Raw genomic sequence first — 27,139 nt, 5'->3', positions numbered from 1 at the left:
TGGAACCAGTTTGCTGAGGTCTTCTCTGAGTAAGAAGTTACAGCAGAAACTAAGCAGAAATTTATAAGAATCATTAGATAGAGATGGAATACATGTAAGCATTCTGGAGAAGTACAGCTATAATGAAACCTCATAGGTAGGACTTTAATGGTTGTGTTTGGATTTGGTGGTGTTGTTGTTTTAATAAAATCCTTTTCTGAACAAGTAGCTGTTTAGGTTCTAGGTCATGAACATACAATGTAGGTCAACCAGTAAAATATATAGCTGTGACTGACACGTACTTATGTCTGAAATCTCCATTAAAAATGGAGTAATACTAAGATCCCAGCTCATGTGAATTGTGCACTGCAAAATCGTGTACTGTTACACTTTTCTTAAAATGTTACGAGTTGATTATGGTGCGTTTGGTGGAGTTTCATTGGAGAAACTGCTTAGCTATGCAACAGGAGGATAAATGTCATCCATGTTTGTTGGTGCATATTTGTTAAATTGCGAATGGATTGGGTGGCATGTAAGAGAAATGTCAATTTGTTACATACATAAGCAGGTTCCAGTAGACACCAAAATCCTGTAAATGAAATGCAGAGCTTTGTCCCTGGTCAGGGAAGTATCACTTTAGCTAAGCAGAGTCTATCTTGCTTAGACAGAACTGTCATCTTAACGTTGTATGGGATCAGTGACACAGTGGGATCTTGTCTCTCTACTGCTGCACACACCTACAGCACAACTACATGAGAAAATTAGATCATCTTAGAGAAAAAAATCTAAAATGCTTTATTTGTCAGCAGTTACAGGAATTTGCAACATTTTCAAACAGCATTTTTGAAAAATTTTATTTATTGTTATATATGTGGATTCCAAATAGCCCTTCTTTCATATCTGTTAAAATGGCATCAATAATCACAATATTCTGATTTGTTTTCCAAAACATTTGTGCTTATATTAATATGATATTATTAGGGATTGTGGTTTATCTGTGCTTGCATTGAAAGGTCATTGGCACTTTTCCTGAAGTTGATCAACATGCAAGTGAGTAGCCTTTCTCTATAAAACTTGGAGAAAATTTATACTTAAGATCATGTGTGTTGTATTCCCAGATCTTACTGCTGCAGTTCTGTCAGGGGTATCACGATTCCTCTGATTAATAGATTGCTTGTGATTCTCCCATTTATTACAGCAGTACAACTGTCTACCAAATAACAGTCCGGTGTTCAGTGTAGACCTATCTATTGTAGAATCCTCTAGATCACTATGTTGTTCTTTAAATCCTAAATTATACAAGAACTGAAGCAGAAAGCATTAGAATGTGGTTCATTGTTTTTATTAGCCTTTACCTACCATGGGGCATGCTTTCAGTTCTAATAAAGCCTAAAAGCTTATTAACTTGCTCAAAGGGAAACATTTGTATAACACAAAGTAGTGGAACAAAAATGCTTCTAGATGTCTCACAACTGTTGTGATAATATTTTATGTTTTTGTTTTATTACTAGTTCTGGACTACTAGCCTTAGGAAAACCGTTGGACAGAGAAAGCACTGATCGCTATATTCTGATTGTTACAGCCTCGGATGGCAGACCAGATGGGGTGAGTTTCCTGTGAAAGTTCAAGAAAATGGGCTGTTACACAATATGTAGTTAGGCACTTGAAGGAGCCTAATTGTAGTATATTGTAGATGGGTCTTGACCAAATATTTCTGTAATCTGCAGCAGTTTTCCTTTACTCAAAAAGATTGTGTAGATAAAGTCTATGTATCAGTGGAGTAATGTCTTTGATCTTGAAACAAAGTGACTTTACTTCTACTTCTGCCTTTTTGTTATTCTTTGACAAAAACCAATGCAGTCAAGGTTTTGCATTATTCAGATATGTGCATCTTCTTACTATTTCTTCTCCGTGCTGTGAAATAACCTATCTTGCTTCTTACTTTCTCCTGAAGATCAGTTATGTGGGCAGCTATATTATAGGTTTGTACTTTATCTAGTAAAATGTATTTCACTTTTATCAGAATTGACATATGAAAGCACTGTCCAGCTTCAATATTGTTAAGCTCTCAAAGCTTCTCTGGGAAGATGCCCATGTCACTTAAAAAAACAATATCTCTTTTATCAGGAGGCATTTCTAATTTTTTTATGTGTGCATTGATTAGGCATATAGTGACCCTGCAATCAAAGCAACAAACTGTTGCTCACATTTGTGTTTAGTATAACAAAATTGTGACTTTCAATTTCTTTACAAAAAAAGTGGAGGGCTATTTAAAGATATATATTTATTTACCAAGCAGAGGCAATGAAATTAGCTTTCTGAAAGTTTGCAGCAATCCCAACAGGGAGAATTTACTGCAGTTGGATTGTGCAAGGCATATGGGCAATTCTGCCGTGGACTTGTGCCATGGAGTGGTAGCATAAATGGAGGACAAGAATTAATATATCTGACCTTAAATATACAGTGTATAAGGGCAGATCTGAAACAATATATCCACATTATCTGGGTTGCTCTAGCAGGCAGTATTCAGTTTGAGATTGAAAGAGAAATTTCTGACAGTTTGCTATGGAGCTATCATGAAAGCTCTGTGATTTGGACCTTTGTTCACCCTGTCTTCACTGCAGCAGAAGAAAATCTTATGTATTATTCCTGTGGCATGTTCTGTTCCCTAATTTAGCTTCTTCAGCTTATAAGGCTTGACTTCCTGCTCAGTGTTTACTCAGAGTTTGGTTTGTTTGTGTTCTTTTTCTCTGAAGTATGGAGGAAGTTTTAGATGCTTTATATAATTCTGTGGCAATATGGAGTAACTATAACAGAGCCTACACCTTTTCCATTAAAATTTTGGTTACTGATATCTTTAATTCATCTTAAAATTTGTAATTTTGTTACTTGTGAGCTACTTTCTGTTCGTGATAGCTATGAGTTCAGTCGTTTTAATCCCTGACTTCAGCTGTGAAATCTGAAGTTTTAAATAAAGGTCTCATGTTCTGTTTTAGACTGTTATGCTGCTTAAATGCTATCTGGGGCATAGAAAAGCTATTGAAAATATACTTCTGCTTCCTTTCATCTAGAGGTTCATTCTCTTTGTTTTGGAACTTAATTGGACATCTGATCCATTTTGACACTCAGAAGATAATAGTTTTTTTTTTTTTTTAAATAGAGTTCCAGTTAATCATTGCATGCTATTTAACGTAAAATAGTTCTATATAAGATGAGTTATATATGTGAGATGTAGTTTTTGAAGCTAACAGTGTGAAACTACCAAAAAAAAAACAGAACTGTGGAGGGCTTCTTAGTATTGCCTGTGAAATATACTGATGTAGGGTTGACTGTCTGTTGCAGTAGAAGTCATTGATACTCATGACTCTGAGCAGTTCAGCCAGGCTGGAGCGGTAGTGGCCATGTTGTTAGGGGAATGGACTGTGCTTTTGTTCTTCATGCATTACCTAATCCAGTGAAGACAGGGCTAGAAGTTCCTAGAGGTGTGATAATACAAATAAGAACAGTAGCATTCTCAAAAACAATTTTAATAATATGCAAATTTCAAGAATTATTGTAGAGGTGCGGGTTGGGTTTTGTTTAGTGGGGTTTTGGGGTTTTTCTTTTTTCTTGTTTTTTTTAGTATCCCATAAGGAAATCAAATAATTAGAGTCCAAAGAACTGTTGGAACATCAATAAAAGATATTTGTGATTTTTCCAGTGCTCACATAAAACTACAGTCATAATTTCTCAATAAGCATAACAGTTCTTGCTAGTACAGCTGTCACTTGACAAGCAGAAAGATGAGCAAAACAGCAGCAGGTCACTTGACCCTTTAGTACTAAATGCTCTTAATGGATGATAGTGTTATGTTGTTGTTGCTCCTGTAACAAAAACATACACTTAAAAAAATCCACTCCTCTGCTATCTCATTACTTGCTTTCCTTCCTTTATTCCATATGTTTGTTTGTTTGTTTTTTCCTGGAGTTCTGTATCTGCAGGTGTACATGTTTATTGTTCTCACAGTGAAACATGGTCACATTTTCCAGCTTTTGTGTGTTCTCTTTCCTGCTGCTTGGTTTGGTGTCTTCATCATTATCTCCTACCTGCCTGTAGCTGTCTTCTTCTGTTATACAGCCAGTGGTGGAGCACCTTTCTTCTTAAAATTTTCCAGCAATATGGCTTACTTGACAAGCTGACTGGACTGCTCTTGCACCTTGAGCTTCTGATGACAATATATGAAGCGAAAGGGTTGGCTGGGCTTGCCAGTATCACAGTCGAGGCCAAGTTTCTTGGCTTTTGTTTTACAATCAGATGAAACGGGGCAGCTCAAACCATTAAATCTCCATGCCTTTTCCATGCCAGGAAACAGTGAGTTTGACTCATTTGCCAGGCTTCTTTATGTCTTTACACAATTTCTTTGATTTGCAGCTCTTTTGGACTTATTTTCTGCTATTTGACAGCTCCTCCTGGGCCAGGGACTCATTTAAAGTTGCTACCTGGTAACACGGGAAATTGTTCTAAAGACGTGAATGATTTTAAAGCAAGTTAGTGCAATTTCATGGAGGACTTTTTAACTAGTTTATATCAGAAGCAGCAATAGTGTCTATGAAAATTTCCTACAATTACAAAACTGCTGTTCCCCAAAGTAATTCACCTGCTGCTTGTCATGAAGGTTTGCTTTTTTGGGCAATTCTGTCAGCACCTACAGAAAACTGGTTATCTGACTGAAGAACTTGTTTCAGTTAATTCCACATGTAGGTGCAACTTAATTTAAATGACATTAAAATATTTTAGCTAGTAGCATACAAAGCCTGATTTCTTTCCACCCAACAGTCACCTGTTTGAAACCAGCTATTAGAGTCAATATACTTGAATTAAGCTTTTGTATTCTATACAGTCTTTTCTATATTTGCTTGTTTCTTTAAAATTTAAAAGGATTTTAATGGGAAAAGACTTTATTAGTGTGTTTGGGGGGATGCTGATTGTTTTTATTTTTAAGTAGAACTTTTCTGTCCAGTTACAACATGAAGATTTGGCATTTGTAAATTTTTTGTGAGTAGGTTTTATGAACAGCAGTCATAAGATCACAGGATAATGCAGGTTACACGTAGGTGATGTACTTTTAGGTTGTTTCTCAATCACAATCATCTATGGTTGTACTGTCAATTTAACTGTGAAACAGGTTATTTAATTCATAGCCTTCAAGTATATAGATGCATAAAAAGCCATATATAGTGGAAACAAAGAAAATATATTTTCATTGATGTTTCATACTCTCTGAAAAAGTCCAGTCTTGTAATTTCAGTCAGTGAATTTGCTTCACAAACTGTGAGCAGTACTCAAGACATGTCAATATCTATAACAATTTACAGCTAAATTTTGTTTTGAACAAAGGCTTCTAGGCATCATAACAAAGGTTTCAAAGGGGCACAACTTGAGGTCATTTGATTTTTAAATAATAGTATAAAAAATACTGCATTTTAGGTTAAATACTTCAGATGGGAAACATTGCTATGCTTTGAAATTGCTGAAGCTTTCTAAAAGAAGTTTATGCCAAGCTGCTTTTAAATTTGTCTGTCTCAAGGTGAGCACTCTTGTCTGTTCAGCATTGTTCTCTATGAATGTTTTCTTCCATAGAGATAAATAAGGCTTGTTAGGTGGCTGAAGCCTGTGTTTCGGTATTGTGTCAGAGTCTCTGGGATTGACTCACTTGAAGCAAACAGAAAGAAAAGGCCAGAATGATTTGTCATAGAATCATAGAATCATAGAATGGTTAGGGTTAGAAAGGGCCTTAAGATCGTCAAGTTCCAACCCCCCTGCCATGGGCAGGGACACCTCGCTCTAAACCATATCACCCAAGGCCTCGTCCAGTCTGGACTTGAACACTGCCAGAGATGGCATCTTTCCTACCTTTAACAGTGGTTTAGTTCACACACTTATTACCATCTTCAGCCCTGTCAGGATGTTCTTTGGCCCAGGGAGACATGCCAAAATGGATCTTTTTCCACTACTGGTATCTCAAGGAGTGGAAATTAGCACATGGGGCAGCAATACACTTTCCACATGGGATCAGACTTCTGCTTGGGGTACAGGAGACCACACACCAGTCTCTTGGTGAGCAACATTTCCTCCGAGTGCCTTTCCCATAAAAATGGTGGTACAAACAATTACTTTTCTAAACTCATAAGTTACTTGATTCCTGATCTTCTTAGGGGCTTGAAACGTTTTTCCCTGCAGCTGCAACCAAGACAGGCCAGCACTGTCTGCCCTGCCTGTTCCACTCTGCTGTAAACCCCATTGGATCTTGGACTAGTGCATAGTTTACAATGTGGTATTTGCTCTCCTTTTTATTCTCAGTGTTCTCTAGGGAAAACTTACTGTTCCCCACCATCATCATTTATGAAGTCTGTTGAACACCTTTTTGCATTTGAAGTCTTTGGTCCCACACACCTGAAGTTTTTTGGTATTTTAAAGGTATATTTTTCCTGCTGCTTTTTCAGTATCATTAAGAAAGGGTCTAAGAGACTTTTAACAGGGTTGTTATGGCACTAAGTAGTTGAGGTTTCGGTATTCTAAGCTCCAAGTCTTATCTAACTGCCTAATGTTGTGTGGTGACAGTCATGTCGACACCTTTTGACTTTTGGGGACTGCTTATTCCATCAAAATCAATACAGACTTACTTGTGCCTTCACTAAGCAATACTGCTTTTCACTTAATGGTGTGCCCTGCCTGACACCATTTCATCACTTTTGCGTGGCTTATAATGCTCTTGATTGTTTAAAATGCTCAACTATGCTTCCCAAGTTATTGTTGTTCTTGAGTTATAGCATGGAGTATTAACAGGCTTGTGGTTTTTCTCTGATCTTGTAATGGTAAAACTTACCACCCATCACTGTTAACAGTACAGCCCAACAAACAATTAAGTGTGAATTAAGTAAGTAGTTAGGAAAATATTTTTATTTCCATAATTAACTTAGTTGTAGATGGGCAGAAGAGTGAAGTGCGAATCAAAAAAAGATATCAACCTCAATTTTTGTCACAAATTGTGGTGTGTTCAGATGGGATTTCAAGGCAAGAATTCTTGTCTTTGCATTTGTCCTGGGTTTAGCAGTGGCAGTCATTTTTCTCTTTCTTGGTAGCTGGTGCAGGGCTGTGTTTTGACTTTCAGCTGGGAACAGAGCTGAAAAACAATGATGTTTTGGTTTGGCCAAGGGCTTTGTGGGCCTCATGCTCTGCCAGGGAGGAGGGGAGCCGGGAGGAAGCAGAGACAGGACACCTGACCCAAACTGACCAAAGAGGTATTCCATACCACAGCACGTCATGCCCAGGAGGTAACTGGGAGTTAGCCGGAAGGGCTGGGTGGACTGCAGGGTTGGAGGAGGTATGGGTCCGTGCTTGATCGGGCTGGGGGGGCAAGTTATCGGTCACCTGGTGATGGGGTGTTGTATTTCTTCCCTTGTTATTTCCTTTATCGTTACTATTATTGGTGGAGCAGTAGTGATTTGTGTTATACCTTTATTACTAAACTGTTCTTATCTCAACCCGTGGGAGTTGCATTTCTTTTTGATTCTCCTCTCCGTTCCCCCAGGAGTAGGGGGAGGGCAAGAAGGGGGGGAGTGGGTAACAAGCTGTCTGGCTGTGGGTTAAACCACGACAGCATTTCAAAGGGAGAAGTAACAAATAAATATGCATGACTTTTGTTAGAAGAAAGAAAATGCCTTCTATGCTACTTATTTTGGGCTTGTATGTGTGTGTCAGTTCATTCATATAGATAAAACAGGAAGCCTCATTGTTTTGCTTTAGTGTGTATTGTGTGATTTAAGCAGAATTCAAACCTCCAAATACAAGCATCTAGTCATGAAGATATTCACCCAGCACTTCAGAAATGTGTTTCTGCTCAAGTTTGTAAAGTCATTTGAGAATTAATAATTAGGCATTCTTAAAAACTGTCAGTCATCCAGCGGCTGTTCCCCAAACCTCCAAGGCAGGGAGGCTGAAAGAAAGCAACAACACTGATGTCCCTATTCAATGTCACTTTGTGGTACTCAGAAAATACTGACAGGGTTCATACGCTTTCGTATGGCTTAGAAGACTCAGCTGCCAAGCCACTAAACAGCTTTGGAAGTCCAGAAAAAGCTGTCGTCTATCTGCTCTTTGGAAGTTGTGCTTTTCAGGGTCTAGCCCAACATTGCTGGTTGGGAAAGATCAGAGGTGACCTAGCTGTGGAAGTGTTTCTCTGGAAGCCATGAATCTAAGCATTCGCCCATTAATCTCACATTGTTCCCCTTTCTTCTACAACGAACACTTTATGGAAAATAAATTAATAATTTTAGCATTGGAGACCACACATGTTTAGGGCCATGTTTTCTGAGGAGACAGAGGCACCATCAGGTGAGTCTGAGAGAAAACTGTGGTCGCGGCTGGCCCAGATCAGCTAGGTACAGAATGCAGAGATTTTTTTGTGCTTTGTATATATGGTTCTGGGTTACCAGCACTGGATTCCAAATTCCATTCCAATGTCTAATGCGTAAAAGGGAGACACTGCAATGTTTAACCTTTAAGTGTGGCTAGAACATTCACGGCTTTGCACTGTATTAAGCACAAGATCTTAAATGAGTGGGACTTAGAAACTCTGAAAATCATATTTTTGGCTACAGTATGCAGAAGTATGGTGTTTGTAGAAGGTTATGGTAATCACTCTGCCACAACAATGACATCAGAATAACCAGCATTTGAAAACTAGTGTTTATCACCTTATGTTTATCTAGCTAAATAATTGCCACAGGCTTTAAATGAAAGTTGAGTATTACATATACATGTATACAATTGATCCTAGACAAAGATGTGTCAGAGCAGGGCAGCCTAATAACCAATCTGTTATAGGGGCCCTGAGGCACACTGTTATGTGTTGTGTAGACACAGACGCCATGCCATATTCTTCTGCACTGTCTCATTATTAATCAGAACAGACCAACATTTGAAGAAGGTATCCATGCACTGAGAGAACCATAAGTAGCCTTATTTCATTTCACTGTGTTTCATCATGTAATTTAGACTTGGTTATTTCAGTTATCTTAGATGATCATTAATAATTTAGAGCATCTGTCTCCTGTGGTGCTTGGATTAATTCACTTCCTTAGAGCAAACAGGTAGCACTAGATAAAGATAATTTAGACAAGGATTTGCTATTTGAATAGCATACAGAAAATTAATTACAGTAAATTTTCTGTTACTCCTGTAAATATTACCTATATCTGCTCCATATCAGTTCCATTATCTATCAAGAATAAAGTATGCATGCCTCTTTCAGTAAATACTTACTGAACAGAGATTTTGCATACAAAAGGCTTGTATTGAAGAGGACTTCTACTTAACTGAACTTTTTGTAATCAGTAAGATAAGATTGAAAAAAGAAAAAAAAATCAGTGGGATCTGTTCATACTGTGGAACTTTAATGCTACCTTAATGTGGCACATTTATTTTGATCTGTTGGTGCAGCAGGAAGGAAATATTCTTAAATATATGAAAAGGAAGAATTTAAATAGATAAATTATTTTGTACTTCCTCCTCTAAAAAATCTCCTCAAATTATTTTCTTTTCAACAATGCAAACTGTAACAGAAGAGAAATGCTGCCTATTACTATTTTCCTAACAAGTTATGTACTTCATATGAGAAAGCCTTAAAAATTTAAGCTGACCTGTAAATTTCAGTTGGCATGAGAGGAATTGTCCAGCCCGATTTCCTCTTCTCCATGCATTAGCTCTTTTATTAGGATGATTTTTAGGAGACTGCCAGATGACCAGTGTTTGTGCAATTTGTCTGCTTGCATTGCATAGATAAAATTCCCCATAAAGGCTTTGATTTCAAATATTAACAAGGAAGGAGTGATTTAAGTAATCCTCATAAAAAAAATAGATTAATCAGTTTTCAATCAAAGATTCTGAGCAAATTGTAATTTCACCTTGAAAGATTACTTTAATTATTTTAAGATGAGAAAAAGTTCTGCACCAAGGATTATTGAATATTTTGTACGCCCTCATAAATAAGCTTATGTAGAACTATGTTAAAATGGATCTTACATCAGAGTCTACAGAAACAGTAATTTATAGTGTAACATTATGTATACATTACGTTATTGTGTATATTCATTCAGTAATACCACAGTCATGACAGTAAATATCAGAGTCATGAATTCTAGCTAGACTGGTAAACATAGTTTGGGTAGACTGTTTTTCAGACAGCGCTGTATGTGCAAATGTAGAGAGCTCAAGAGCAGACACATAAAGCTCCTTGCCCTGAACTCTCTGTAGCTGAGCGTGCCTTTCAGACAGATCTTGCAGGTTAGCAGAAACCTCTGCTGGTTTTGTAACAGCAGTGAATTCTCCAGTTCTAAGTAAATAGATAACCCATGCAAGAAGGATAGGAGAATTGCAGCTCAAATTCCTCACCTGTTTTGAAGTTCTCAGGTTTGGTTTATGATATAAAGATCAATGTAGAGATGCCACAGCTTCATCCATTTTTGATTAAGACACTGAATTCTGAGCTTTTCGTATAGATGCAGATCCATTCTTCCACAGCTTTGTCTCTGCCAGGGTGAATGACAAATGTAGCCTACTTTGTACATTACCCTCCAACTATTTCAGGTGATGTGTAGTGCACATTATGCTCTAAACTTGGGTTGTTATCCTGGACTATATAGCTTGGGCTATAAGTTACCAGCTACTGCTGGTGCACCCAGTAGAAACAGTAATTTTTCATTCCTGTTATATTGAGATGCTTTTCAGCTGTGTGGACAGCAGATCAATACTCTTTCTCTTCCACAAATAGATACACAGGGTTGGAGCCTATGTGATTACGTGGCTGGTGACTGACATAACAGTAGAGAGCTCTCCCATAGGTTCCATGAATTTGTCAAAGACATTTCTTGAACATACATGATTTTATCTTCCTTTCCTACTAAAGTTATCTTTTATATTTACTTTTTGGATGTGTGAGGTTTTAGTTTTGGGATGTTTCCTTTAGAGATCTACTACTGTTTCCTTTAGAGATCTACTTTTTGTGTTTGACAGCTTTTCTGTATTTTTTTTCCTCGCCTCCTTGCTGCCTTTTTCTAATCTTTTTTTTTCATTAATGTAATTATTGACAAGCTCCAGCCTTGTCTTTCCCTTCAGCCTCACTCTTCTTTCTCCTGCATTTCTTTGCATTCCAGCTGTCCATTTCTTCTTTATAACTTGGAGAGGAGTAGAGGGTCAGTAGATACCTCTTTTAAAGTTCTCGTGCCCTACACTGGAAGGAATCAAGGTCTGAAAATACCTGAGGGCTTGCAGCCTTGCTGATAGGAAAATCGTTTCCACATGGCCTAGTGGACATTGTTTGTTGTGGGTATGCAGCTTCTCTGCATTCAAAAAGGTTAGTGAACAGGACTGTAAAAAGTTGTGCATACATACCCATTGCTTTTTCTGACTTTGGCGCTTCACTGTCATCCTCCATTACCAAGCAATATTAGATTCCCATTAGCAACATCTTAGCTGTCATTTTCCTGGAGCTGAACTTAGGCAGCATGCAATTTACCTGTTATATTGTTAATGCATATTTTATTCTGGTACTTATCAATCCTAGTATCTTAAGATCCAAGCATCTGTTTCCTCTGTTTGGTAAAGAATAGCCATTATTTTGGATATCATAATTTTAAATGTAGTTTTCTTGAACTGAATATAGACAAGTCCTGATATGTAGATCAGAATCATTATTTGCAGTTTATTTTTTGATCAAATAAGGCCTTGGGCTTTGCCTCAGATCTTACTATTTGCAAACTCACATGTAGAGACAATAACGTTTATCTTGGAGTTTGTCTAAATTAATAAACTTGCTTGGCATCAGAGCTAAGAATGTTTCCTCTCCAAGGCATAGAATGCTTTCATCAATATCCAACTTCAATTTAAATGGCAGGATACAAATAAAATAAGTCACAAGTGAAATTTGCTTCAAATTTATCATCCATAACGTTTATCAGGGCTTGGCATACATAGGACAAAAGATATTTGTGGTAGTGATATAAATGTTACATTTATTGCTTAGGGAAGAATTGCATATGTAAGTACTATTTTAGTGTCCCTTAGAAAGCTATAAATTGCAGCTGATGATCTTTTGTTTGACTTGTATTTATTATAAAAGAGAAGTAAATACAATTTTGTAGTGGTTTAAGCCCAGCCAGTAACTCAGAACCATGCAGTCACTCACTCACTTCCTCTCTTCTTCCCCCCACTCATGGAGGAATGGGGAGGAGAATCAAAATAATGTAACTCCCATGGGTTGAGATAAGAACAGTCCAGTAACTAAGGTATAATACAAAACTACTACTGCTACCACCAATAATAATGATGATAAGGGAAATAACAAGGGGAGAGAAATCTAAAAGGGGAAAAGGAAAAGCAAACAATAAACACAAGTGGTGTACAGTACAATTACTCATCACCTGCAGACCAATACCCAGCTTGACCTGAGCAGCAATCTGCCCTTCCAGGTAACTGCCCCCAGTTAATATGCTGGGTATGACGTGCTGTGGTATGGAATACCCCTTTGGCTAGTTTGGGTCAGGTGTCCTGTCTTTGTTTCCTCCCAGCTTCCTGTGCCCCTTCTCACTAGCAGAGCATAAGACAAAAAAGTCCTTGATCAAGGCAAACATTACTTATCAACAACTAAAAACATTGTTATCAGCATTGTTCTCAGACTAAAGTCGAAAACACAGCACTGCACCATCTTCTAAGGAGATAAACAACTGTTACAGCTGAACCCAGAGCAGGTTTACATCACTAACAAATAGGAAATGCCTGATACGAGGCTGTACTACTCTTTCCCTGCATGAATTTCCAGTAATAGCTTCAACACTCCTTTCAAAATCATACTTGACAAATCTCTGTAGATATGTCTAGTTTTAAAACAGCCAAGGCAGACTTTTATCCTTACTGTATTATCTTAGTATTTGCATGAGAAGTATCCATTCAGTTAATACATAAAACCAAGTTGTGAATTAGGTGTCTTTCTCATTACTTTAGGGAACTACTCGAGTTTAAAGATTTTAGTGGTAATTAAACATACATCAAGAGCTTGAGTGAAACAGCAGCTCTGTTACATGAGAGTTTATTTTACTGTCTTTTAGGATCCCCTACAAAACACTGCAACTTTTCACAATTCCTTTAGAAATCTGTAAAGTTTGCTTTTGTTCTGAAGTACATAATGAACAAAATAGTGTGTATACATTCAAGGGGGCAAATTAAATGAAACTAGCTGCAAACGATTTCATTCAAACATTTTCTTCAAACAACATCTTTTTCAGTTTGTTTTCCCCAAGATTTGCAATGAAAAATCTGCTTTCTGATGCTGGTAAGCATTGACTTATTTTTATTCTGACATATACAGGTCACCTTGCAATGGTACAAGACTAAAGGCAAAGAGGACAGTGATGTTTTAGGGAGTTGGGATGCAGGTTACAGATACACATCACAGCACTTGGCATATGAGAATCAGTGAAGGAAGAGATATTACATATTTTTATTGTATTTTGAGGGTATGAGATAACCAATGCAGCTGTAATTTTTCCTCTGCTAACAAAACAAAAAAGTTGGCTTTGCAGAACTAAATAGGCACCCAATTGGAACTTGTCTTCAAATATAACTTTTGCTGCTTTGATAGTCAAAGGTGAAAACTATTCTTAGTCAAAGGTGAAAACTATTCTTACAAGTCCTCATGCTCTTCATTGCTGACTTGAATAATTTTGATGTGATATTGTGACAAACTTAAAAGCATCACTACCTCCCTGCAAGTATGCTGGAGGTTTCCCTCGGGGAAGTTTTTAGGCTAGTGACAGAAAAAATGAAGTGGGGTTTATATGACAGTGGGAATGATCCTAGGCAGCCACTGTTACTTGCAGTTGAAAGTGATTATAATAAATGGCAGGCTTCTATAATAGTACAAGAAACTGAGCTTCATACAAAATCTAGTTACCCTTTCTCAGTATGTTTACTTTCACCCTCTCTGCAGTGCATGTTTCATCCCCAAAGCATCCATTCACTACCTGTGGTCTTTCTCGCCTCTTGACTAGTACGCCAAATAGTTACTTGACTGCTTTAAGAAAGGGTATGACCCACAGTCTACTTGCTTGCCTTTTTTTCTGTTCCTGTGACAGACTGAAAAAAGCTTATGGCTAGCCCTGAACTTCTAAGCAATGATTATTTAGTCAATGCAATTTTAGTGTTGCTGGTGACTTTTTACATTATCTACAGGATGGATGATCATGATGTTACCAATACTGATCTATGCTGCAGTTCTGAATAAACCACTGTAATTTATTCTAGTTGTCTAATAAAGGCTATTACAGTCTTAAGCTACAGCTTGCAGAGAGCTTAAGCAAATCTTTGGAGCCATCTAATGGAGATATAAAAACGATTTTATGTAATAATCTTTGATAATAGCAGTTTCTGATGTTAATGGCAGAACTTCTGCTTTATGCATCTCAACGACATAAAGGTAGCCAACGGATGGCTGCTTCGTGTAAAAGGTTGACATTGCTCTATTAGTGGGATAACAAATGTTTCCCATAGTAAATCTTTTGAGTGTTCCAACATTCTTTCTCAGTTTCAGAGTTTGTGGTTGGAGGAGAACTGAGGGGCATTGCTACTAACCCAGAGTTTGTTTTGAATGCCTTTCTTGGTGGTCCTGCCACTGAATTCACTCTTGATAGTTTGCTGAATTGTGATTAATACGAAAAGAAGTATTCTTTGAAATGTTGTTCTTATTACAGGACCTTAGTACCTTTGGAAGTTTAAGAACAGAAAACTCAATTTATAAAATAATTTTCCTGTTTGCCGTCTCAATAAATATTATTCCTTTGCAAAAAAAAAAAGTCGCTTTTTTAATTCATAAGTGAAAACTTTCAGTATGAATTGAGACTCAGTAACAAGTGGAGCACTATCCTGTGTGGCTGTGTTGGCTGGCAGGTAAGATAGAATGCCTAAGATGAGTAGAAGTATTGCCATCAATTTGAAAAATACAAACATTCTTAGATAATAGAAGAGTTGGGAAATAATTCTGTCTCTTCTACCTCCCTCTCTCCTTTCTCTACAAACTTGCTTTTCTTTTTTTTTTTTTTTTTTTCTTCCTTGCAAAACTAACCTAGTAAAAACTTTTCAGTTTTTCCAATTCTTGTTGGTCTGGGGGTTAATCTGACCTAGAACCCCTTAGCACCCATGACAAGTGCTACGCTACATTACAGAATCACCTACAGAATAATTCAAAAAAGCTTTCAGCATTCACATACAGAGGTCAGGCTGGTAGTTGATTTATTGATTTTTTTCAGATAATCCCTATCTAATGGTATAAATTCTTTATATTCTTACCTAGGGAGTGCTGAGACAGATTCCCTGTACCTGTCTATCATGTGGGAACAATCTGGCGCACAGTGTGTAGAAAGCACTTTTGCTTCATCCTGCTGAAATGCTCTCATTGTTCTCATGGCGAGAAGCTATTCCTCATGTCCAGCCTGAACCTCTCTTGTTTCGCTTTACACTTGTTTTGTCTCTTGACACTATCTAAGTATACAGGCATGGTTTTCTGAGTTCTGACCAGAGAGGACAATCCCTTCCTTGGATCTCCAGGCTGGTCTCCTGGCCATACAGCCCATGAGCTTCTGGTCTGTGCTGTTGCCAGGTCACGCAGCTACTGCTGCTCCACTCGCTGCTTGCTGACAATCTCCTGAGTGAGATCACACAGCACGTGTGGCAAAACTGGAGGATCTGACCTAGTCAGCATGGGCTTATGAAGGGCAGGTGCTGCTTGATCAACCTGATCTCCTTCTACTACAAGGTAACCTGCCTGGTTGATAAGAATAAGGCTGTAGACATTGTCTGTTTGTACTTCACTAAAGCATTTGACACTGTCTCCCACAAGGTTCTCCTGGAGAAACTGGCTGCTCAAGGCCTGGATATGTGTATTCTTCACGGGGTTGATGGCAGAACCCAAAAAGTGGTGGTAAATGAAGTTGTATCTAGTTGGCAACCAGCCACTAGTAGTGTCTTTCAGGGCGTGGTAGTGGGGACAGTGTTGTTTAATGCCTTTATTGACGATCTGGATGAGGAGGTGGAGTTCAGCCTCAGTAAGTTTGCAGATGATACCCAGCTGGGTGGGAGCGTTGATCTACTGGAGGGTAGGAAGGCTGTGCAGAGGGATCTGGACAGACTGGATAGATGAGCTGTGGCCAGTGGTATGAGATTCAACAAGGTAAAGTTCTGGGTCCTGCAGTTGGGCCACAATAATCCCATGCAACACTGGACTGTGGGAAGAGTGGCTGAAAAGCAGCTCAGTGGAAAAGGACCTGGGGGAGCTGAATGACAGCTGACTGAACATGAGCCAGTTTGTGTCCAGGCAGCCAGGAAGGCCAATGACATCCTGGTCTGTATCAGAAATAGTGTGGCCAGCAGGGCCAGGGCAATGATCACCCCCCTGTGCTGCACCTCGAATACTGTGTTCAGTTCTGGGCCCTTCACTACAAGAGAGATAGTGAACTGGTGGAGCGGGTCCAGATGAAGATAGCAAAGCTGGTGAAGGGCCTGGAACCCAAGTCTTATGAGGAGTGGCTGAGGGAACTCAGCTGGTTTAGTTGGGAGAAGAGAAAGCTCAAGGGGGGACCTTATTGCTCTCCACAACTATCTGAAGGGAGGTTGTAGTGAGGTGGGGGTCGGTCTCTTTTCCAAGTAACAAGTGATAGGATAAGAGGTAACAGCCTCAAGCTGCACCAGGCGGGGTTTAGGCTGGATATTAGGAAAGATTTTTTTTCTCTGAAAAGGTAGTCAGTTATTGGAGCAGGCTGCCTAGGGAAGTGGTGGAGCTTCCCTGGAAGCATTCAAACTGTGTAGATGAGGCCCTTAGTGACATAGTTTAGTGGTGGTCTTGACAGTCCTATGGGAATGGTTGGACTTGATGATCTTAAAGGTCTTTTACAACCTAGCTGATTCTATGAGTCTGCGCAAACCACAGATTATCAGATGAATCCCATTAAAATTCTCTTGAATGAAAAAGATTTTCAAAATGATAATTACTCACTGTCTTAAGCCAGTGTGGTTTTCTGTGCCATATTTCTCCCAGTTTATTAAATCTAAGAGGTTTTATTACCTTGTATTCTGTGGAATCAAGTTAGCTTCGGAAGATTGATTTATATTCAGTGAGCATTGCTCATAAGAGCAAATGTTTGGAGTGGTTTTTTTGTGACAATGACGCATAAGTTGTAAAGTACATTTTCCTATATAAATTGAATGTGAGAATGGAAGTTTCAGAAAAAAAAAAATTGCAAAAATCTGAGCATAAGCAACTAAAGAAGCCAGCTTGGAAACGTCTTTTTGTTTGTTTTGAAATATTCTGTATTTATTACTTTTTCAGTATTAAGTACTTACTGTATTTTTATTGTGGAACAGATATGTTTTCTGCATTTGCTTCCATAGAGAAACTGTAGAAAAACTCTACTCTGAAAGAGCTGTATTGTGCCTGGGTATTACTTATGCCACTTGTGTGTGTTTGGCATCCGCTCTTTTCTGTGCCAGTATCAAAAGGGATTGCTAAGGAAGCCTTGTAGCACAGGTATCACCTCAATGAATATGTGGGACACAGTGAATGCACCAGCCAGATTTATAGCTGTGAAGAGGCAGCTGATTCCAGTACCGCTGGCTGGGCTGCTTGCCAACTCTGAAGATTTGGAAGGTGAAGGAGATTGACCTGTTACAGGATCTCTCCTGCAGAGAGTAAGTTATCAGATTGAACTGGTGATGCATCAATGAAAGCATGACCAAATGCTATTACGATAGTGAGTACATTAGTTGTTCTTTGCAAGTGCTTTTCCCATTTGGCAGAAACAAGAAACTTGCCCCTTCATGAAAATTAGACAGTAATCTGCATTCATTTACTGTAGGCAGTTACTGTGGGAACCTGTGAAGGTGTAAAACTACTTGAGGTTTACTACATGGGAGGTACTGCACCAGAAGTTGTTTCTGAAAAGGCATAAGACGCAGGTTCATATTCAGACTTTTTAATCTTTAATTTTTATTTTTTTAAAGGAGGGTAGTTAAAGGGTTCTTTATGAAAACTGTGCGATACCACTAACAGGTTGGTTAGTCTCAGCTAAAGCAAGAGACTTTTTTCAGGGGTTAGCGGCACCTGCACAGTGTAATTGCTGTAACTGTAACATCATATGGATTTTGTTCAGTGTATCTTGGTACAAAGAAGTGTGGTATCAAAAGGCATCTAGATACAGCGCAGAAAAGCCGATTTAATACACTGTGTTTGATTTTACACGGCATTTCACAGTAACAGTGTAGACATCATTCCAAATATTACTGTCACTAGGGGAATAGTGCAAAAATGTCTGGACAACCAGCATTAGCAATCTGCAGCCATGAGGCATCAGTATTAAACTTCACATTCTTCTGGCATCCATCTCCCTTACTATACTTGTCTAGCAAGCTGTATTTATGGAATAAGATAATTTTATTTTCTTTTCATATGAACTGAATGGAGCACTGAAGGAAGCACTCATGCACTACTGACACTGTGTTACAATGCCAGGTTAGCCTCCCCATCCACTGCCCATCCACTGCTCTATCAGCAGTGGTTTACACCACTATCAATCATTGCCAAATGCTAATATGTCTTGCTCATGGGGAAGATGTAGCCTCTGGACTCTCTGTGCCTGTGCTTCTCTGTTCTTGCAATGAAAGGCTTTTCTAGGTATAATTTCAGTCTTCCTTACTGTGTTTTTTGCCTAGGAGCACTTCTGGTGGATGAGGAGTAGCGATCATTCTTTCTGTTTGCAGCCCTTGTCACAGGCCACAGAAACTTGCACTATTAACCTCAGATAATAAGGTTGAGCAACAAAAAGAAAGGCATGTTTTTGTTGCTCTTGACACAATGTTTTAAACTCATGAGGCTCAAACTGAGCTATTTCATCTCAGTGCAAAACTCTTCAGCTTGAGAAGCAAAGAGGAGATGCCAGTGCTTAGGCTTATTCTGAAGTAACAAACTGCTTGAAGTAACTAGCATTAGTGGATGTATCTGCTGCGGTCTTAAACTGTAACAAACCTGAAGTTATAGTTCACAGTGATACTTGCCGCTGTGCTAGATTTGAATTTATGGAATAAAAGTGTCTTTGATAGAAAGATGTTAGCATTTGATGAATTGATTTAAGATATAGTAATGTATAACAATTATGTATTAAATACAACAGTGTGGCATTTTCTGACTGAAACAGTACCTAGGACCAGTGAAAAGGGGTCTGACTTGAGCTGTGAAGATCTGCAAACAAAATATTTCACTTCCCAGTTGCTTTGATTTGTATAGAAAATTTCAGTAGGGAGCACAGATACATTTTGTTGAAATTGTATATGTGTTAAATATAGTTACTTATGCTGTACCCAGTAGGCATCTCTCTGTATGTTAAAGTTGATGTGCCAGTGCTTAATAGCATGTCAGTGTTATATGGGTGAAGGATGATACGGAGATCTGAGCTGATGCTGGCTGAGCTCCCCATACCGCTGTGGTAGCATGACTGTGCCAACTAAGAGGCTGACTAATCATCTAAACTAATCATTATAGTATCATATTTGGTTAGTAAAATCAGTAATTTCTTTCCAAATTTATAGTTCTGGCAAATTTTAATATTTCTAGATTTTTTCCCCCACTCAGAATGGATCATCCTTAAAATACATATAAGAAATAAAGTTATCTGATATTCTTTGTGCATCTCTGATATATTATTCAGTCTCAAGCCTGTTTTGTCTTCTAAGACATGTAGAAATAAACTCTTCAAATGAATAATGAATCCTGTTTCACAAAACCATGAAAAAAAATTGATAGCCTGTTTATCTCTGATTCTGTACTGGATCATTCTAATACATAGCAGTAAGGTTGCTGATCAGTTGTAATCTGTGCAATTGTAAAATAAAGATAATTTGTTTATAATGTTATCTTTCTCTGTAGACCTCAACTGCTACCGTTAATATAGTGGTGACGGATGTAAATGACAATGGACCAGTGTTTGATATGTTTCTACCTAAAAACCTCTCTGTACAGGAAGAGGAAGCCAATGCTTTTGTTGGTCAAGTAAGGGTAAGTTATTAACTGTGAAGAGTTAAATTGTTTATTACCCAAACTGCCCAGGCAATTAGGAATGACCACAAAATAATGTGCCTTAGACCAACTCACATCAAAATTTGTTAGGTTTAAACTCAAACTGTCTGTTGTCAGTTTGCTTAATATGCTTTTATGCTTCTTTTCTATGCTTAATATCTAAAGAGCTTTTTTTCATATATGAATAGCACATTAAAATACTGGTTTCGGAGACACATCAGTGTAAGAGCTTTCTTGTAAGAGATTTACAGTGTTACAATGTTGTTGCCATGTTTTTATACTCTTGCTGATTTATTTTAAAATATTTTTCTAACGTACTGAAAGAGTGATATATGTGTATGTGGAGTTGTCACACATATAGAAAATTTTAAGGCCATTAAAGTGAAAAAACAGTTAAACTGTTGACTGAAATAATCGATCACCTGTCATGGAAATAGATGGCGCTTGAAGCATCCATCACTTTTTTTTTTTGAAAAGCAATTTTTTTCTAAGATCAGGTGAAAGAAGAAAGTTATGAATTGTTTGGGTTTTTTTTTTTACTATTAGTTGAATATAGTGTTTATATTTCCTTCAATGATTGAATAACTTTGTGGGTTACCATGAAGGCTGGATGCAGTAAGAGCTGCAGGTAAAAGATAAATTTGGAAACATGTTTTTTCAGGAAGTTAGACAAAAAAAATCTGCCTTTCTTTCCAGTATCAACCATATCAATAAAAAAATGGGAGCTCCTTAACTGCTGTATTAGCAGTACCTTCAGAAAGAATAGAACATTTTGGGTATCATAGGAACCAGATTGGAAGACATATAACCATAATAACCATGTCTCCTTCCAAATATTTATTGTTCACTAAGACAGCCATCAGTGTTTCTTGTCTATCATCTTTCTTGTTAATGTTGTGTTGTTTTTGTGTGAACTTTGTTTTCTGGTATTTATATGCTAAAAAAAAAATGCTTTTCTGGGATAAGTTTAAGTTTCCTTGCAGTTTTGTTTATTCAAGTTTAATTTCATTCAAGTTATACTTTAGGTTTTGTAGACTTCTTCAGTACAGTTCCAATTGCACTTATGCTGAAATGGTATGTCTGTGCTGTGCTTGCTGGTACCATTAAGGTGGGTACTGTGCTGAAGCTCAAGTGTAATTTTTAAGGGAAATGAAATAACTTTTGTCAGTATTGACGAAGACTACAATTTCTCTTTTTTGTTTTTTGTTTTTTTCTTTTTTTAATGACTGTAATTTCAGGCATGTCAAAGGCTGTTTTGTAGCCTTGGACATATAGAAATTAGGATCCCCACAATTTAATCAGTTTTCATAAATTGGTAAGTTATTGCTTTGGGTTTTGTCATTGTATTTATCTTATATGGTCATCTTTCATTTTGCATCCTAAACTGTATGGACATGATATTTCAGATCACTAACAAATATCTTTAAAGTTAATTTTGAGTTTTGCCCGGTGCCCCCAAGGTGCAATAATCTACTCAAACACTAGATTAAATAAAAGAAGTCATTGCAATAGAACCTCTCTGTCCTGTAAATTAGCACAATTTCTAAGCTGTGTTGAAGTGAAAATATATAATGAAATCTTATAATAGCTTATTCCTGGTTGTGGAATGACAGAAACTGATTATGTCATTCTTTGTCACATTTACCACAGGTCCTAATTCTCAGCTGTTGTGGTTTAATCCCAGATGGCAACTAAATGCCATGCAGCCTCTAGCTCACCCACCCCACACCACTGGTGGGATGGGGAGGAGAATCAAAAGACAGGTGAAACCCGTGGGTTGATACAAGAACCATTTAAAAATTAAAATAAATAAAGTACAATAGAATAGTACTACTACTACTAATAATAATAATGAAAAGAGTAATAACAAGGAGAGAGAGATATAAAACTAAGAAAGCATCAAGCAGTAGTGATGCACAACACAACTGCTCACCTTCCACTGACAGATATTCATCCTGACCTGAGCAGCCATTGGTCCCTCCTGGGTAACTCCCCCCAGTTTATGTACTGTGCATGGCGTGCTGTGGTATGGAATACCCCTTTGGCTAGTTTGGGTCAGGTGTCCCCTCTCTGCTTCCTCCCAGCTTCCTGTGCCCCTCCTGAGAGACTGAGAAGTCCTTGTCTTAGGGTAAGCATTACTTTGCAACAACTAAAACATCAGTGTGCTATCAACATTTATTCTTAGATTAAAGCTGAAACATAGCACTGCACCAGCTACTAGGAAGAAAATTAACTCTGTCCAGCTGAAACCAGGCCACCATTATCTGTATGGAAAAGCTTTCTCTTTAAAGCGCAAATGCTGAATGTAATTTCTATTGTTTCATATTCACAAATGCTAATAGATAGTATAGAAAAGAGTGATTTGGGCATTTGGAAATTTTTTCATGCTTCAGGAAGATTATTGAAATAATGATGATATGCATTTAGGTGTAGCTATGTTGTTTGAGGATATTCTTTAAAATCTGTAATAGCTTTTGTTGCGATGTGCTTCACAGTACATTAGAACTGCAGTAGGTATGGCAAAGGTTTCTACAGGAATACATTGTGTATTAGAAGCTGTAATGTGAGTAAAATATAAAGGCCTATTTTAGATGAAAATAGCCTGGTAAAAGAACGTAGTCCTTATTGTGTCATGCATTTTCACTACCAAGATTTGAGCCACTGACTGGCATGTCTGCTTTTCAGAATGCCTTTTACTATGTTCATTTGAAACAGAAACCTGAAATTCACCAGACTAAGCAGTGAGATACAAAAAAAAAAAAACCCAACCAACCCCCCAACCCCAAACCAAAAAAGAACACAAAACCCCCAAAAAGGTTCAGTGGTGTCTCTTTCCCTTTTGAATGTTGCCTTACCATTTTTTATGGGGAAAAAAATAGCAATATACTACATTAAAACCCAAAGAGATATGGACCCTGCTCTTTATTGAGGCAGAGGACCTAGTGATGAAAAATATAGAAAAGGTGCTCAACTACTTTGATGCCTCAGGGTTTTTTTTACAGGTAAGGTTTGGTATCAGGATCATCAGCTGCCTGAGCCCAGTGGTCAGTCTGGGGGAAGAAAGCATTACTCACTGAAGTTACAGGCTGCTTAAGGAAGTAAGACATAAGCATAATACAACATAATGATCTGGATGCTGAATGATTGACCAAACTGCCTCCAGAGGTTCCTCTCAACTGAATTAAGTTTGTTTCTAATCAGCTTATTATTTGAATGTATTTTATAGTGGAATTCATTATTTTCTTTGTGCAAGTTCCACAAAAATCAATTCTTAAATGCTTTGATTGTTATGAGCAGCTACTTTCCCCCCAGACCCAAATGCTAGTTGACTTGATAGTAATGCTGGCAGGTCTGATAGTACATTCATTCTGTGATGTCAATAAGCAGAAAGGTTCAGCTGTAACAGATTTATCAGTACCTAAGTAAATGTTAGAAATAATTTGGATAATTGGAAAAGCTATTGAAATGTTTTTCCCATTCTTGACATAGGGCTTCTCTTTCTTTCTTCTCATGAGACCACAAAACTCCATGTATCTTGTCTGCTCATCTGTTCTAAACAAGTGATGAATTTCATTCACCACTCTTCTTGTGTTCTCTCTCCCCTAATACAGATAAGGTTATAAGCAATTTGGGGTATAAAACCAATTAAGTCAAATGCTCCCATGAATAACTCCTGCTGCAGACAAGAGATTTACGTTCTCTGCTTTGTTTTCTTTGTTTTGAGTGGGAACTTAAAAGGCATTCATATAAGAGCTTACTTAACTTGATTCCCAAGTAGATGTAGAACATCTACATCTACATCCCAAGTAGATGTAGAAAGATTTTCTGTCAAAAAGGGGATAGCTTGTTACGGGCAGGGAGACAATAGTCCCAGTATGAAGTGCTCTCACTCTAGCCACTCTGATGGCTCTTTGTCTGCCAGCTAGAGTTCCTGAAGGCACTCCACACAGGCATAGAAGTGCTTCCTGTGGGGATTTAAGTAGCATATGAATATTAAAAGAACAAAAGCTGGAAAGGATAAGGCTGGAAGTGTAGTAGGTGTATTTCAAATCCCCTTTATTTTACACAGTGTTGCCTAAATTGGGGCAGTTGGAGGTGTATTAGATTCCCTGCTGTTCTTTCATGTCTGATCATGGGGACCCCCAGCAAGACAGGAAGGAAATTGCTGCATGAAGTTCTCTACAAAAGACCAACAGGAAACAAAATGCTTCAAATGGGAAAATTGAAAATTAAATGCAGGCACCTTATTGTCTACTGCAGTCTAAAACAGCTGTGGTCCTGCTGAAGATAGGTATCTGAATTATTTGTGTAGTATCAGGTGCATAGGAGGTAAAAAAGTGGAATGAAATTTAGGTGAGGATCAATGCATCAACTGCAAAATCACATTCTTGTTAAGTGAAAGACAGTCCTGAGACTTCAAAAATGCAGTCTGTGGTTAAATAAGAAGCTGTTGACCTGATAGGGCCCAGGAGAGAAAAACAAATCACTGGACTGAAGTTTTTGATCATCTGTTTTTTTATATTTATCCATATTCTTTCACACACATCCATTGTTTGCTTATCGTAGGCATATTTTTGTGTCACTGATTAGCGCTGTTTGAAATCTCCAATGTTAACACTTTGGTATCAAGGATAGGTGAAAGAAAATGAGAAGGCAAATACGGATAAAGAATTACATGGCAGTGGACAAACCAACTGCTGATCAGATATTCAAGTATCACTGGACCTTAGATCTTCCCTAAAATTGAGAGAGTGTAAATAAGCTCCAATAATGAAAATGGTTTGCAAACACTGTGTCATCTAGTTTAGTTTTTAAGTGAGAAAAGAAATGCTTAAAGAAAGTAAGTTGCTATTTAGGATTTAACTATTCTAGCTATTGGAAAAGTGGGCTTTGGAGGACTTTCTTAGGTTGTACTGTACATTAGAAATATTTTGCTTTTCTATTTACATGATAAATATAAATTCATACCTGTGATATATATCTGATAACATCTGTGCACTACAGAAAAAAAAAGCATGGCAAAGCTGCAAGACAAAAAATTGAGGCAGAGACAGTGCATATGGCATCAGTCTACTGACTAGACATTTTCATTTAATGGCATAGAAGCATTTAAAATGTGTAAAGAAGCAAACTGTCCCTTTTGAATACTAATGAAATGTAATTATGATGCCAATTTCCTAACAGAGATTTTTGTCTGTGAATATCAGTAAATACTTACAAGCTTCTATTTTTATTTAAATTCTCAGGGTGGTAAACCGTGCAAGTCTCATGATTTAAAGCCCAGTTTAAATTTCACAGATGTTGGTACAGCTTATGGTGTTGGACTAAATGAACTCTGGAGAGCCCTTAAAACTATGTGATTCTGTGTTTCTCTATACAGGAAAACTGCTTGAAATGCTGATGAGGTATTACATTACAAGATTTTCTTTTAAAAATCTAGAAAGGAGTCTCTACCTAAATCACCATTATCATGTTTTCTGTGTGAAGCTCATAGAGTAGGGTGTGATTCCCCACAACCTACACTGTATATTACACCTTACCTGCGTTATAAGTACCATCTAATATAGGTAGAAATAATGCAAGCAGCTGGCATGTTGAAGTCAGAATCCATAAAAAATTAATCCAAATGTAAAATCACGTAATAGTAGCATGGCAGATGGACCACAACCACAGAAAATTCTCACTTTTATATTTGGTTGCAATATGTACATCTGTATTGCTATTATATCTGTTACCACTTGGTGGTATGACTACCACTGTGTCTGTGTGTGTAGGGATGGGGTGCGACTTTCCAGTGCAACATAGCTCTTAAACTGTTATTCTTGAGCTTTGGTTTATGCTTATTTCTGTAAATTCCATGTAGTTTCTTGATTGGATCATCACAAGGTCATTTTGATAGGACCTCGTAGTATCATTTCCTTGCAAGCTTATAAATCTGTCTACACGGTAGGTTAGACAGGTCTTTGGTAAGGCTTTCAGTATCACCTCCCTTAAGCTCCTTATAGGGATGCTGGTGACAAAGACTTTCAGGTTTTCACGTCAGCTAAAAATTATTTCCAGTAGAGCGTGGGTGTGCTCAAGTCTTGTTGCAAGTGCTTTTATTCTTTCTCTCTGCCCAGTCCATATCAGTTTTTTCAGCCCTTAATACCGGATCATGGTGAAAGAATGGTAGCTTCTCTAAAACACTGTTTTGCTGTACATGATAGGGCAAGCTTGTGCCAGCTTGTCTGAATGCTGCTTTTTAAAATTGTGTGCAGAAGAGGTACTGGAGTTTGCTTTGGTTTAAGCTAAATGATATGCATCTTGCTTTCCTTAAAATGGAAATTCTTAGAGAATATCTTCTTTTTGACCTGGAAGGATGAAATATGCAGAAAATGGTAGTTTCTAAGAATTTTACTATATATATATCAGAGAAGCATTTCAACCATTTTCACATTCATGGTAGTTGATAGTTGAGATTTTTGTTATGAAAGGAAATCTTATTTTTGTCTGCCTGACAGCCTGCTGCATCCCAGTGTGGTTTTAAGCCCTTTCATCTATTTCAGCCTTATGCGTATTAGATCTTCTGAGTCAGTGGTTTTATGTCTCTAATACATGGCCATTTAGTATTTTGATGGCTGATTCTGTTTGTTTAGGGTTGGCTGTTCAGATTTCTGTCACTGGGATAAGAAATTATGGCTTACCTGAGTTTACAGATGAGAATGGTTTATACTGGGCTGCCAAACTTTTGACTGTAGTCTGTCATTATGCATGTTCTGTGACTTGAACAGTTGTCTAGATTAGTGATTCATTTTTTGAAGACTGCATGGTATAAGGAGAAGTTGAAGATTTTTCTTGTGCTGCATCAGATGTCTTTTTTCTAATATTCATATCTTGTGGCCTTTCATATCTGTAATTGATATAAGAAAACTAATTTCCTCCAAGTATTCTTCTGTGAACAAGAGAAAACAATAGACCACAACTGAAAGTGCTTTAGGGGTCTGACCAGTGCGATAAGTAGTTTCAAAT

At 37.7% G+C, this 27,139-nt stretch overlaps 1 protein-coding gene across 15 annotated transcripts in view; it reads left to right on the top strand.

Annotated features, from left to right (window-relative positions):
- PCDH15 (protocadherin related 15) overlaps nt 1-27,139 on the top strand; it is a 460,786-nt gene that overhangs the window by 292,452 nt on the left and 141,195 nt on the right. For all 15 annotated transcript variants that reach the window (XM_061373834.1, XM_061373832.1, XM_061373828.1 and 12 more), the window contains 2 exons: nt 1,491-1,584; nt 19,982-20,110. In XM_061373834.1, the coding sequence (XP_061229818.1) occupies nt 1,491-1,584; nt 19,982-20,110 (223 nt within the window). The remainder of the gene's footprint in view (nt 1-1,490; nt 1,585-19,981; nt 20,111-27,139) is intronic.

This window comes from Neopsephotus bourkii, unplaced genomic scaffold (assembly GCF_033783945.1).
Source record: "Neopsephotus bourkii isolate Nb327-2 ecotype Australia unplaced genomic scaffold, CSIRO-AGI_Nbou_v1 NB_1634, whole genome shotgun sequence".
Taxonomy (NCBI): domain Eukaryota; kingdom Metazoa; phylum Chordata; class Aves; order Psittaciformes; family Psittacidae; genus Neopsephotus; species Neopsephotus bourkii.
Note: the sequence above shows the minus strand (reverse complement) of the source record. Positions and strands in the feature narration are given on the sequence as shown.